The following is a 15,051-nucleotide window of genomic DNA, read 5'->3' on the forward strand; positions in this document are numbered from 1 at the left end:
ACTAATTAAGAGACTTGCTAACCCGAAACAAGTATATGTATTATTTCTGTACTACCTGCAATTTCATATTAATCTACCAAACCCTATATGAGAAATGCACAATTTACAGAGAACAAAACAGTACAGTGTAAAAACAAAGGTTTCATAGACTAAAGGGCTAAAATGGGCCTCCGTAAGCACCTAGCATGGCAGAGATCATCCCCATCTAAAATAGGATATCCAGAGCCACAGCTAGGTCATATCCTCTATGACCCACTAGCACATCTGTTCTTGCTTTGTTTTCCTACAGAATAGAGTTCACTGAATTTCATCTAAGCAGAACTAAACCTTGCAGTAAGTGTATTATTTCATGAGAACATGCCTTATTAGAACATAATTCAAACTAGATCTTGCTCAGCACTATCAATTGTATGTCTTATGTGACATGTAAGAAGAGCATAAAAACAGATATGGAACTGTGATGAAATGTAAAACATTGTAGTAATATTTTCATTGTTATATTACTGAGTCACCTGATCAGAGCAATTGGCAAGCTTGTAACACATTATAGAAAAACACAGGAGTGTATAGGAATCTGCTCTTAATGAGTCCCATATGCCAATATCTGCAGGTGTCTTGCATATATCCCTGTGCTTTGTAATTTTAATAAACTGCTCATGAAGCCCAGAGCTGGGAGGCAGAAGGGGGGATCTTAAACCCTGGACACTGCTGTTCAATTGCACAGCTCCAGAGTTAGAAATGTCTTCCTAGTCTCTACATGCTCTACAAGCACTTAACAACATCTTCTTTTCAGTAATCAATCCTAAGACACATTCAGAGCTAGCCTACCTACCCTCTTCTCAGCCTTCCCTTGGGAGGTTAAATAAGCCAAGCTCTTACAGTCATCTGTTATGACTACTTTGATAACATAGAGCTGTGGAATACATATTGAAGTCTCCCTACAGCTTTATTTTCACAAACATGCCAATTCTGTAGATATCCTGAAGGATTTCTAAAATTACATAAAGTAAGAGCAAATCTCCTACCTCTAAACCCAGTGGGGCAGACAATTTGCTAGGAATTGCCAACGTCAAATATTACACTGTACAAGATGTCTTCTCTATATTCTAACAATTTTTTTAAAACACTGAAAATTACAATACACGTTTCAAATATTTTTCATGTTTTAAAGACATAAGCATCAATTTTATCAGAGCATTACGTCCAAGAATCCAGGACAAAATATTATTTCAATATACTCATTCAAATAAAACCCACAGATGATTTAAAGTACTATTTTACAATACTACTATAACAAAAGAATGTTGCTTCTGTTTAACAAGTCAGTTATTTGGGATCTTCTCCAAAGTTGCCTTGTCTATTTTAATCCTTGCTCTATTTCTCCCTTCAAGCTGCACCCGTAGAAGAGCTTGGGTCAGATAGGACCTTTAAAGGTCATCTAGTCCAACACCCTGCAATGAGCAGGGACATCAACCAAATCAGGTTGCTCAGAGCCCTGTCCAGCCTGACCTTGAATATTTCTGGGGATGGGATATTTTTTCTGGGCAACCTGCCAGCATTTCACCACCCTCATTGTAAAAAGTTTCTTCCTTATGTCTAGTCTGAATCTACCCTCTTTTAGTTTATAATCATTACCCTTTTTCTTATTGCTACAGGACCTACTAAAACATCTGTTCTCATCTTTCTTATAAGTTCCTTTTAAGTAGTGAAAGGCCACAATAAGGTTTTTAAAAACTCCACAAAAACAAAACCCATGTTGCTAATAAAGCATAACATCCAATAATCTTTTGCTCCTCAGGAAGCCTAAAGTAATAAAATATAATCTACTATTTTCCATCAGAGAGAATCTCTATTTCTGTTCTACTCTCAGATGACTGGTTATCATTTTAAAAAGGAACTGAGTTTTCATAATATATTATGTGTAATTTCAGAGAGTTCAGGGAAAGGCCATAGCGGTACCCTGCTTTCATAAATTAAGACCAAGTACTTTGTGCATGTCTGTCATCAAATGATCTTACATTAAAGAGAATACTGAAGCATTTACCTAATTGTATGGAAGTAATAACTGGAGCTTAAAGTAATTTGGAGTGTTCCTGAGTCTAACTACAGATTAGAGGGGAAAAAAAAAGACATTTTATCAAAGAAGTAATTTTAATCCTTTTTCCTACTATACTTTATATCAAAATCCTCAGAACACAACTTAGCTGCCCAAAAACATACCTGAATGCATAACCAAGCACTGACTCAAGTGCTTGTATGCTAGAACCAACAACTCATTGCCTGGGAAAACAGTTACAATAAGGATTTGTATCTGATGGGACTTCTTATGTAGCTAGCTTACGTAATAAATTATTTCATCATCAAAAAGAAAGCTTTTTACTACAATATATTTCTGTCTCAAAAACCTATAATTATCATTGATGTAAGATTTTCACGTAGGAAAGATGCTGGCAGCCACCGACTTTTTATTTTACTGGGTTGTTCTTCAACAATATTGGGAGCAAATTTCAGCAACATTGCCAATTCTAAACATGTTGCCTAGACTTCCAACAACTGGAAAATCACGAGAAGGTCCAGTAAGGCTTTTGTGATCCAGAAATAATTCACCTGTGCTCAGCAGTAATCAGAGTTAATTTGATTTGCATTATATTGATGTGCCATCACAAGATTTTCCTCAACTACTGGTACAAACAAGTGCCCTGCAGCAAACTGTCATACAAAGAATTTATAAATACACCTATGTTTTCCACTGTCAGGAGGAAAAAACGTGTCAACATCAACACAATTGCTCCCAACCTCAGACGTGAAAACCTGAACAGATCGTAATTCAGATGACCAGGACATAAGAAAACTCAAGAAACTGCTAAATCGAAAATAAATAAATAAATAATTTTCAGCAAAAAAATATGTTCATCAACAAATCAATAATGTGCCCCCCCCCTCCAGTTAGTCAAAAGGCATAGAATACCTTTAATTATCTGGGCTACGTGTTTCAAAGACCAAAAGGAAGTTTTCTGGAGTATTCAATTAGTGCTTGCTGATAGATTTGTCAACTCCTGACCTTTCAAAGGGAACAATATAAAAACGTAATCAATTTCATTCTTCTAATTACTGAGATGTGAATAACTTCAGAGGTATTGACATATTTCAAATTGATTATCATCCTTATAAATCTTAATACCTTGTAAGAAAGGTTTGAATTTTATTTAGTAAATAAGTCTATCAGTACAACTGAGACCTTGACCAAAAGCATCTCCTACTGCTTCCTAACACTGCCTCATATTATCAGTACAGGTTAGTCCACTTTTGTGCATTGTTTTCCTTCATCATTGCACTATCTTGTGCATCATTGGGTGCACAAGTTGTATTTCTTTGGGATGAAACTAAACCAAAGGATGTGCCGCAATTGCTAATGGACCTCCAGTTCATAGAGTCAACTCAGAACTAGTCCAAAGTAAAGCCCTTTCCAGTGTCATGTAAAACAAGGGCCAGCTCCTCAGCAACAAGTGCACTGCTCTCCAGGTTTGCTCCTATTGTACAACACTACCTGTTAGTGTAGAAATAGTCCAAATAAGCAGTATATGGCACATCTGTTATACTTTCAGTTAACTGGGATTTAATAAAATAATAATATAATTACTTGTATTTTAAGCCAGTCTAACATTTAGTTTTAGCAGTAGTCTGAATTCTGAAAACTAAGACTATTAACTTGCTAAATAAAAGTGTAGTTTTGGAAGAAGAAATTTAATCAGTATGAAAGTTATCACCAATTTAGTCTGCTTTTAATTTTATTCTTCCTCCTCTAAGATCCCTCATCTTCCCCCTAGATATCGCATATCATCGCGTATCTTCCCTGTTCTGTTCTTCTGAGAGCTAGTGATCACCAATATCACAAATTAAATCTTATTTTGCAACAAGCCAAATAAAAAGATGTGGAAAAAATTTGGAAATATTTCAAGTGCTTATTATAATAAATGCTACCACAGGTGTGTATAATTAGACAGTAGCCTAGAATGGCAACAATGCATTGTAGTAAAGTGTCATTTGTTTGCTTTTCACTTGTGTGAATAAAAAGCAGTGAGGAATACTATCTTCACAGCTCACACTTTACAAGAATTCTAAATAAATGCAATCACACAAAATACAGATGTGGTATACAGTACATTTCTATTATTCATGAAAGTAAGAATTAATGGTGAACCACTATAATTATGTTGCCAACTGATGTAAGATTCTTTGTTTAGAATGCGTGTAAGATAGGATTTTAGTATTGTGAAGTGAGTTTTTACTTAAAAGTAAAATCCTTCTCAATCATAACTAATGAATAAAAACATTTCAGACTGGATATTAGGAAAGATTTCTTCACAGAAGGAGTGGTTAAGCACTGGAATAGGCTCCCCAGGGAAGTGGTGGGCTCACCATCCCTGAAAGTGTTCCAGAAATCAAGTAGACGTGACACCTCATAATATAGTTTAGTGGGCATGGCAATATTAGGTCAAAGGTTGGACTTGATGATCTCTGAGGTCTTTTCCAACCTTAATGACCCTATGATTCAAACAACGAAATTAAGCAATTTATGAAGTTCAGTTGATTCTTTTAATATCGGCAGGATTAGCAATGTAAGTAGATTTTAATATTTATTGACAAATAAGCCTGAAGCATCTTTCACTGACAGCAAGTTTGAGGTAGTCATCTCCATAGCTAACTTAGTGTCATACATGGGGCAGCAGGTTCCTCCCCCCCAACAGTCTCTTACAAAGACCTAAAATATATGTTTTTCAACTAAGGAACAAGGGAAGGAACAGCAGAGCAGAAGCAGCTTCCACAAGGCAATAAATTTGGTAAAAGTATTTTAAAGACTTGTACAGATGCTCAAGAGAACTTAAAACTGTCAACAGGTACTGATTTTAAGGGTTTAAATCTGATGATTTAGTAATTGTACTCTCATGTATACTTGAACACTGTTCAAAGATGACTGAGCAATTTTAATACAGCAGACAGCAGTCGCAGTGGAGGAGGAAGCTTTATAGCAATTTCTTATTCTGTACTAATAAATATATACTAATAAAGATATACCTTAGTAAAATGGTTTTATTCAAATCCTATTAGGTATTCAGAGATTGGTGCAGAAGAGGCTGTGCAGAGAGAAGCACATAGCCTAAAGCACTTTAAACTTCCGAATTTCTTGTATATATTTTGCCCTGACATGACAAATCATCTCTGTGAGGTGACAGGTCCTGTTTTCTGCATAAAAAATTCAAGGCAGTTACCACATATTTGTGGTATATGATGTGTAAGGCAGGGCTGAGAGGAGCCCATTTATCCCTACTAAAACATTTAAAAGATCTCATTAGTGCAGAATTATCTGACTTCTACCAATTCCTTCAAATCTGTTGGGTATTTATCACAGGAAAATGATCCTGTTCACCTTCCAGCACTACAGTGTAGGTAACTTTTACAGTTTCAATAGTTAATGAGCTAGACATCAATTTTGTTGATAATAAAGCCTGTCAATTGTCAAAAGGACGCCGATACCTTTGCAGAATGAGAAGCAAGGGCATATCAGAAAGTCAGAGTTCAAACAATTAAAACAAAAAGCTGAGAGAACAGCTGGAGGAAAGCAAAGATAAAACAGAAGTCAGTCAAATCTGTAAAGCCTTGCAAGACAATTCAAGCCCTTGAAGACTTTCAAGACAATTGTGAAATAAGTTTTCAAAACTGAACAGTAGCTCTGTGCACTTTTCCTGGAATACTTTCAAAAGGTTGTATTTTGAAGGCACCTCACCCTTCAACAGAATTGAGTTTAGATGCATTTCAGAACTTGAGCACCCAAATATTGAGGCCCCAGAATGAGCAGTTGTATTAAGCATTTTGAAGACAAACTAGGGACTCAACAGGAAAGAAAATGACTAGAACATGCTGATATTAGACAGTGTATGTAGAGCAGAATAAGTGACACAAGATAAAACAAACACAGGTGTTAATATGGATAAAAAAGTGGAAACAGGAATTTTATAGACTGACCACTTAAATGCAATGCTTATTAGGGTTTATACTGCAAGCCCTGCCCACATAATATAAGTGAAGTTTTATTGAGATATTTGAAAAATAAATGTAAATATTAAAGTTTTGGATGATGTTACAAACACAAGTCAGGCAAAACAAAAGCAAAGCAAGGGGAGAAGAAAGATTGGATAAAATGAAGTTCCCACTAAACTTTATAGAGTAATCTGAAAATGAGGCCATCTGAAATGCTAAATTAATCCACCAATTTGTTCTCTATTTTGAACAAGAAATCTAAATTATACAAGGTAGAGATATGCAAGTTTAGGAAAAAATTCAACTAGTACAGCAATATTTAGGTGTTCATTGTTTAAATGCGAAATACTGTTTTAAGGGGGAGGATGATGGGACAGAAGAAAGAAAATGACAAAAAAAATCTTGTTTCCAGACTTTTCTATTCATAAACCAAAGACGATACATGGATTTTAGCAGTTACTGGTAGTATAATCTGACTTAAACAATACAGACAGAAAAAAAAGTATTACAAGAGCAACACATAAGAGGTACCCAAAACTTCTGGACAAAGATTTGTGTGGTTTCAGGAGGCCACCGAGAACAGTTGGAACTTCTTCCTCCCTCTCTTTCAACACAGTTCCATGTTCCCTAATTACTCTAATTGCGTGAGTCCTTCCATTAGGGATCTCTGCAGGGACTTCACTTCTTTGAGAAAGAGGTGCCAGATGTTCCATCAGCATCTCTGTCCTCACCACAGAGAAGTGTTGGACTTGTCATCTCAGCAAGATACCTTCACACATTCAATTGCTGGTCATGTATCAGACTCATGACTTTGCTGTGGAAAGAGTCTTGCTGATCAGTCAAAGACTAGGAGGACCTGAGCCAAGAAGAGTGGTGTACATGACTAATATCACAGATGACATGACAGTATCTTCCCCAACAGCTCTGGTATTGACTGGCATCTGATCCCTATACTACAAGAGGGAAAAATAATGGAAAGCTAAAGGAGAAGGTATGCCAAAGAACCTTGCCAACAAAAACAGTCCACTGTCAGACAAGATAAAGTCTTACATCTTAAGGAATAAGCACTTAAGAACTGAGCTAATAAGCACATTCCATGAGGCTACAGGATTTATTTACATGAATAAATTCTTGCAGAAGAAAGGAAAATTGTTGCAAGGAAGGAAACAGAGGGCACACTAACATTTTACAAAAAAGAAGAAAAAAGGGGGGACTTGATCAAATAACACTGAGAAATGAAATAATTTAAAGCTTTTGATGTTACAACATACCTGTTTTAATTAAAAAAATAAGGTTGATCTAGAGAAATCTTGTCATAAAGACAAACTATTGAAGACATGGAGATGGAGGGGTAGGTCAGAATGTAGCCCAATGCTTCACTTAAATATAACCCATTAAGCCTTGTTAAAACTGCAATGTCCAAAAATGAATCATCTGATCAGTCTCAGCTGGAAAGCAGCTTCTGTGCAGTGGGAAGTCATTAAAGGACAGTAAATAGCATTGTCAATGACAATCCACTTTGAAGCAAGGCACATGTCACAAATCTAGCAGTTGGCTTCTGCTTCTCATTTTAAAACAGCAGAAAATAGCAACTATAGAAACCTTACGGACTAAACATCTATCATTTGGTCCTGTGACAACAGGTGAGTGAATCTGATGATTGAGTTGATTCAGTCCCTGGATTCTATACAGTAGCTGTTTTTGAAGGTGCAAAGATTTAACTTTCTTTGCCTGAAACTAGTAATTTCATATGTATTCTTTGCAATGAAAAATGTGAACTTCAAACGCTGATATGCAGGATTGCAGAGATCATCTGGCCCTTCTGCATAATTAGTATTATTGGGTCATGCCTTACAGTGACATTATGAGTTGACCAAAACAGTCAACACATACCAAGTACCTGCTCGCTATGCTCCTTTTTTATTCCTATACACTGATGGCTTTACCCTTTTCCTAGATTTCAGATGTGACATTTTTGGTGTGATATATTCCCACCACTGCTTCTCTCAAGACACTACGACTGCATTTTAACACTTACCTGTTAATATTGGAAAAGCATCACCATTTCAGCATTCCCATAAAGGAATCTCCTTAATTAGGCAATAAATTTTTTAAAAAGCCAGGTCAGTTTCAGGTACAACTGTGATCACAAATAGATTTTATCTCTCTCCCATAAAACATGCCTATATTCCTGCCTCACTGAAACTATCTGTACTTCCACTTATTGATCTTTTCATTACTCATATTCTGCAACATAAATTACAGCACACAACTAAATCCTTGGTTTTAACAACTGACACCATAATCCCCTCAGCATATATTGTATCTGAACACTTGTCTCAATTCCGAAGAGGACCCCAAAACAGCAGAACTCTGCAGAACAAAGGCTGTTCACATGACTGATTTCATTAAGGGATTAAAAACTGCATTTAGAATGGATTTAATTACAACAGGTTTGATAAGGTTGGATAAATGAAGCCTAAAACATCCAGCAATCTGATTTAGGCACTCCAAGACTAAGATACAAAAGAGAATTTAAATCACACTTCTTTTTCCTTTACAACAAAGAATGTGGAAATGAAAAATAGGTCAAACAACCTCACAACAAGCCATTTCACATCAGGGGATGTATGCAAATGGTAATTTTTTTTATTTTTATTACAAACAAAGAAAATAAAGCATTGTTTAAGTACATGAACTTTCTATGTAAGTTTCTTAAAAACCTCTTCTCTCTAGGCTAAAGCTCTACAAATAAAATTTCAAATTAGAGTGTTAAGTACAACATGCAGCTCCTAGGCCAGTGTGACCCACCAGCAGGTGAAGCACAGCTCGCTCAGTCTGCAGTTGAGTGGCAGAGGAACAAGGAATAGTTAGGGAAGGTACTGCATGATGGAGGGACATGGGCAAGAGAGGTCTGCAAGAGTACTGCAGTAGGAAATAGGGAATCCTGTGTTAGGATTTTAATGTCCACACACATTTTTCATTTACTGCCACAATGTCACAACTGTGCAATGAAATACTGACAAAATCTACATTACAGTACCTTCATTGGTTCTAATAAAATATTCACCTAAAATTATTCTAACTAATACTTAAATTATGTTTTTCACTTCATAAAGACTGCATCCTTTTTTTCTAAATTTCTTAAACACTCTACAGTGGTATTAGAAAACTGTATTCTTTAAAGTCTTTTTTATCACTTTTGCATCAAATGCCCTCCAAACAAAACCAGCTGTTACACAAAAAGGTTGATAGTTGAAATTAAAAATATTTAGGGATAAATCACAGCCTATAATCAGTACATACCCACTGAAATAGTTTTCTTGTAAGCACACAGAAGACAATTAACAAAAGGAATAAAATGGATTTCAAAAAAGGCACAACAAACCCCAGTATTTTTGGTAAAATGCAGTAACAGCAATACAAGGTGTACTTTATATTATCTCAACATACCTTTCCAAGATCTGCAGCCTGTTTTAAAATATCTCTTTTTAGATCTTCTGCTCTCTTGGAATGAAAAGAATTACTTTGACTCTGGATGACAAATACAATTTCTTTTAATTCTGTAAACCAGAAAATAAGAAGATTTAAAGACAAAAGAAGTTATTTTCTGTTTTGCTCCAAAGCTAGTGAGAACCCAGATGTGTGGGGGAATCTATTACACAGCAAGCTGCTTCTTCAGCTATAAAAACATTTCATGAAATAGTAAAAAGGCATAATTTAACACACACAAAAATCCCAAACTGTCCTTTTCAGGATTAACTTATAAAAAGCACAGTATGAGTGCAAGATGTGCAGCAGATCCTACATGCCCACAATGAACAGTAGCCACACTCACAAAGTTGCTTTTTCTCCAACACACCCGTATTCCTTATTACTATAGTTAAATGGTGTTAGTCATAGACCAGCATCTCCTCTCACTAGGCAATGCATGAACATGAAACAGAAAAGATGCTTCTCCAAAAAAGAACTTAAACCCCTACCCGGACACAAACATCAGATGGAGAGGCACACATATGAGAACAGTGAGGTAATACTCTTATCTAATAGGACAGCACTAATATCTCACATGTGTCTTCACAGTGTTTAAAGGTGTTGTAGTTAAGAACTATAAATACTAGAGAAGTGTGATAAATTTACTGATACATTTAAAAGAAAATAATGAAGTAGATTTGCAAACATTTATGGATTTTAAAAAAAGTGCTTATTAAAAAATGCAAGTAGGTGACAAAGTAGGTAGCCAAATTTTCTTGATGACAGTAGATAGAACAGTACCTCAACACTTAGAAAACTAAGAGAAGCAGGTAGATATGATGCCATTCAGAAGCAGAACACAGCAGAGGACAACAAAGGATGAGAAGATGAAGGAAAGTGGACAGAGGCCCTTTCTAGAATTCTTAACAAGTTTGATCTATGCTGTATAACTCACTCAAGACCATAACTAAGTATCAATCAATGTCTAAGATGAGAATCATATGATACTGCAGTTACTGTTTGTTTGGCCAGAAAAAGCTGAACTTTACAGATACTATGTAGAAAGTATTCACAAGAGGTAACTCAGAACATAACAACTTGAGACAGTACCAAAAGGAAAGAAATTAATATCCCATGGGATCTGTACGGAATGTCAAAAAATGTGGAGCAGGAACAAAGTTCACACCAAAAAAAATTATATGCTAACTTGGTAAATAGAGTAGGATGAATGCAGAAGAGAAGAACAAAGGTGAAGAAAAAACCATCAAAATAAGGAAAGAAATAGTCACAAGGAAAAAGAGTAAAACTGAACACATGAAGAAGGATCACAATAAAAACCAGTGCACTATCACAAACATCTTCACTAAGATTATGAGAAAACAGCAATGTCCAAGGCCTGAGGATCAATTACATTGCTTTGTTCCTCTGAACAGTTACTTGTTAATTTAAACCTATGACAGCTCAAACCTATAGTTAAATGTTTTTCTACTTTTCCCTTATTGTTATTTTCCCTTAATTTATTAGCTTACTCACCAAGACAGACTCTAACATTGTCAAATTGTCTGAGGTTTCTGGTGATATATTGCAGAGATGGCATAAGCACTGGTTTAGATATCAGTTTTAATTTCACATTTTTCCTACACAGCGTAGGAATGAACAGTGTTCATGCTCTGAACCACCAAACAAACTGCTTAAAAAACCCATGCATAATAAAACCTTCTGAATGACAACTATTTGCTGTCTAGTAAGATCTTTGCTGGATTTCCTGTGCAAAAATTAAAATCACGGCAAAAATCGAAACTACACTTCATTGATGTTAATGACAGTCAAAGGGCTAAATCTACATGCACAACACCAAAAACATCCCCAGAGATAAAAAGCAAACACCACATTTCTTTATGTAATTACTGTTTTAGTATCAGTATGCTTACAGATATTGAAGTATCTGAATTATGCTCAGTTTCATTTACAGTACATTTAACAACAGCTGTGATAATCCACAATAGAATACTTTCTAGGAGTAAGCTAACACCTACTTTGATATTACTGCTTTAATCCAATGGAAATAGTTTCCTCTGTTATAGGGAGTTTAAAATAGTTGATAAAAAGACATATTCAGTCTACTAAAATGTCAACAGAAAATAGGTATAAACACTTAAATTGTTTTTTAAGTTGAGAAACAGTCTACCAATCAAAACAAAGAATGGAGTCTTTTCAAAGATTAATATCTATCTCAAAAGTGCTAAATCTTCCTGGTATTCAGCTTTAATGTCAGAATGAACTCACAACTACTCAGAAACTACTACAAGAGAGACATAATTAAGCTGGTTCCCTTCAGAACAAGAAGAGCCAAGTCCAGGGTTACAGTGCAGCGAATGCAAGTCCTCATCTCAGGTTTGTTAACTATTTGCCAGAAGGACACCACACTTGTCTTCAGAAAAGGCAGAACCCTGCAGAATTTTTATTCTCATTATTTATCACACGTCCATCAGCAAAAAAATTATTTTACCACTATTTTACCTTATAACATTTGACATGCTTCTTAAATACTTACTTCTAGATATTACAAAGTTATTATGATTTGTTACAAGAAATTTATGATAACCCTAGTTATTACAAGTACCATGAGAGCCTAGCAGAATGGTAAAACCCAGTTTCATATTAAATTGTTACAAGAACAGCTACTAGGTATCATAAAATTTTATTTTAAAATACAGTGTACTACAAAAAGCAATTCATGAGTTTCATAGTGGAAGTGCACATGTTCAGAAAAGACTTAACTATAAGAACTGCAAGTGCAGTCAAAGATTCAGAAGTTTCTCTTTGATGAGACTACCTGAGCCAAAGGAAAAAAAAAGGTATTTATGAATCAGCAATGAACTAATAATGCTGCTGAGCATTTAGGCACTGTTCACAGAGTCACTTTACAAAGCATAACTGTATTTTGTTTATCCTAAAAAGGCAGTACTTACCTCTGCTTATTTTACTGATTGTTCTACTTTCTTCAGGCTTCTAGAAGAAAGGAGGAAAAAAACCCAAGTAAGAATACACACAAACCCTCAAATATTTCTATAGAAAAAACACTGGGAGTCAAAGCATTCATCAGATTATAAATGTAAACATAGAGGTTTTAACTCAAAACCTAATAAGAAAAAAAAAAAGTTTTTCAGCATCAAGAACTGCAACAGATATCCCACGTGCTTGCATATTATTACTCAGAAAATATAGTAAGAGAATAAAAAAAAGTTTTTGCATAACTCAATTTATACCAGAGCTCTTTAAATTAATACTAACAATAAATATTTTTTAAATTTATTATGTATCTCCTGAGCACTAAGTTTGGAATATGGAACTCTACAATGCAAACACACCTGTTCAGTGCATTAACAAAAATCCAACACACTCTTATTCATTTCATCCACTATCAAGCTTCTATGGAAACACAATTCTTAAAGGAAGACTCAGAAGCAATTTATATCAAGACAAATAAATAAAAAGGTTGACTTCACTGAAATTTACTCAGGTATCACATAAGTTTGTGATAGTTGGAATTTTACCACAGTGCTGAGGAAGAGACAACAGTGACACTGCATTTACATTGTTAACCAGGAAACCAAGACACACACATAAAAATATCTTAGGAACATATTCCATTGCTTCTAAATAACAAAGGTTGGATGGAACTGTGTTACTTAAGAGAGACAGGACTGAAGAAAGAGCTCTGCAATTCCTACAAAAATTGCAGGAAGGAAAACAGAGCCTTCATTTAATGCACAACTTCTCCCTGCTGACAGCACCCCAGTGCTTTGGTTTCTCCAAATATAAAATAAAAATCATCTTTACTAATTGCATAAGAATGTTGTAGGATTTACCTTGGTTCAAGTGCTTTAAGACTTTCAGATAGAAATGCCATACAAGACAGTTTCTATTTATAGATACTTAGTCCCCTCCTTTTTTTTTTAATATCAGATCTATGTAATTCTTTTAGCTCTACTTGCATCAGATGATCTCTCCTTTGTACAGGTCTGACTTTTGCACTGAAATGCATAAGCTCTAACTTCCTTGGTAGCCATCTGTAAAACCTTTTCAAGAGTGACTGCATTGCATCTGTTTTTATTATCCTTTTTTGCTGACTGGGTCAATAAATTTTAAAAAATTTCTTATAAGACTAAGCTATTTTGGTGACTCTACACAGCACTGTTATTATATCACACAGTAAGTTAAATTCTAAGCTAACCTATATCAGAAACAACATAGGTTAATTCTCTGTGCAAACAAAAAAACTGTGTGCCCTGTGGTACACAGTGGAAAGACAAGCCATATTTTACAATTACTTTTATTAAAACAGAACACAAAACAATTATTGCCTGTTACATTCCTGTTAATGTTACTATTAAAAAAAAAAAAAGGACGGAAAAAAAAGCTATTTGGGTTCGAAGAATTCTAGGAGGCACCTCTGACTTCAGGGAAAGTTTTGAACCTCTAAAATAGTAGAAAAGCCTTCATAAATTATATCCTATATAAGAATGATAGCATAAACAGCTGGATTGAGATAGTAATGGAATTTAAGAAAGAGCAATTTATAAGTAATGACAACAGAATGAGATTACCAAGTCTTATAGATATACTGCAGCAGCTCAGCAATTTGCAATAGGGATCTTTTTAATTTATGAAAATTACTGTAGATATAGCAACCATCATCAAAACCACAAATTATTTACAAACGCATACCTCTGACTATACTTCTATTGCATCTGACGTGAGATCACTGATCTAAACGGCAGTTATAGATTCTAACTCCATTCATTCCAGCACTTTTATTTTCTTCCCTTAAATTTCTTTTATACACACACAAATATGTTACAAATATAGACAATAACAAAATGGCAGAGAGAGGTCTGTTAAAGGACATACATGCATACATATCTAACACCCATTATGCTATTTTAAGCTTGGGATAGCTCTGACCATCAGTTCTTCTAATCTGTTAATTTGAAATTTCATATGCAGGCTTTACTTGAGCCGTGACTTGAGTAGTAATATGTAATAATGCTAATTTAGCAGAGAGGTAGCCATTTCCCTCTCAAGGTATTATATATATATATATACTTATATATATATATATATAAAAAATATATATATATATTATATATAATATATATATAACAAAACCAAAAAGAAAGGAAAACCTGTCTCTGAAACAATAAAGATTATATGCTCAAAAACTTTTCTCAAAAGGAACAACACCAACAACTTATCTCTTATACGCCACACTGAACAGAAAGACATGATACAAGTACCACTAATGTCAGTGATCAAAATAATCAATGTCACAGATATTAGGCTTTCTGCTCTGGTCTCTCCTAGCTTATTTTATAATGTCTGGTCTAGCAATTAAAATTTATTACCTGCAGCACTGACAGTTCAGTCTCATCTTCTGCACCTTCAGGAACTACACTTACAGCAAAAGCTGAAAGAAAAAGCAGACTTTTTTCATATTATAGGAGTTCTCTTTCACAACTGACAAAGTTCTGTAAA

The 15,051-nt window shown here is 34.8% G+C and overlaps 1 protein-coding gene across 1 annotated transcript in view; it reads right to left on the minus strand.

The window, feature by feature from the left end:
* Positions 1–15,051, minus strand: part of B3GLCT (beta 3-glucosyltransferase) — a 56,406-nt gene that overhangs the window by 33,218 nt on the left and 8,137 nt on the right. Inside the window, exons 2-4 of the mRNA XM_027651403.1 lie at positions 14,922–14,983; positions 12,486–12,525; positions 9,493–9,602 (exon numbers count right to left, since the gene is read on the minus strand). Coding sequence (XP_027507204.1) covers positions 9,493–9,602; positions 12,486–12,525; positions 14,922–14,983 — 212 coding nt within the window. The remainder of the gene's footprint in view (positions 1–9,492; positions 9,603–12,485; positions 12,526–14,921; positions 14,984–15,051) is intronic.

This window comes from Corapipo altera, unplaced genomic scaffold (genome assembly GCF_003945725.1).
Source record: "Corapipo altera isolate COAL_440 unplaced genomic scaffold, ASM394572v1 0, whole genome shotgun sequence".
Lineage (NCBI taxonomy): Eukaryota > Metazoa > Chordata > Aves > Passeriformes > Pipridae > Corapipo > Corapipo altera.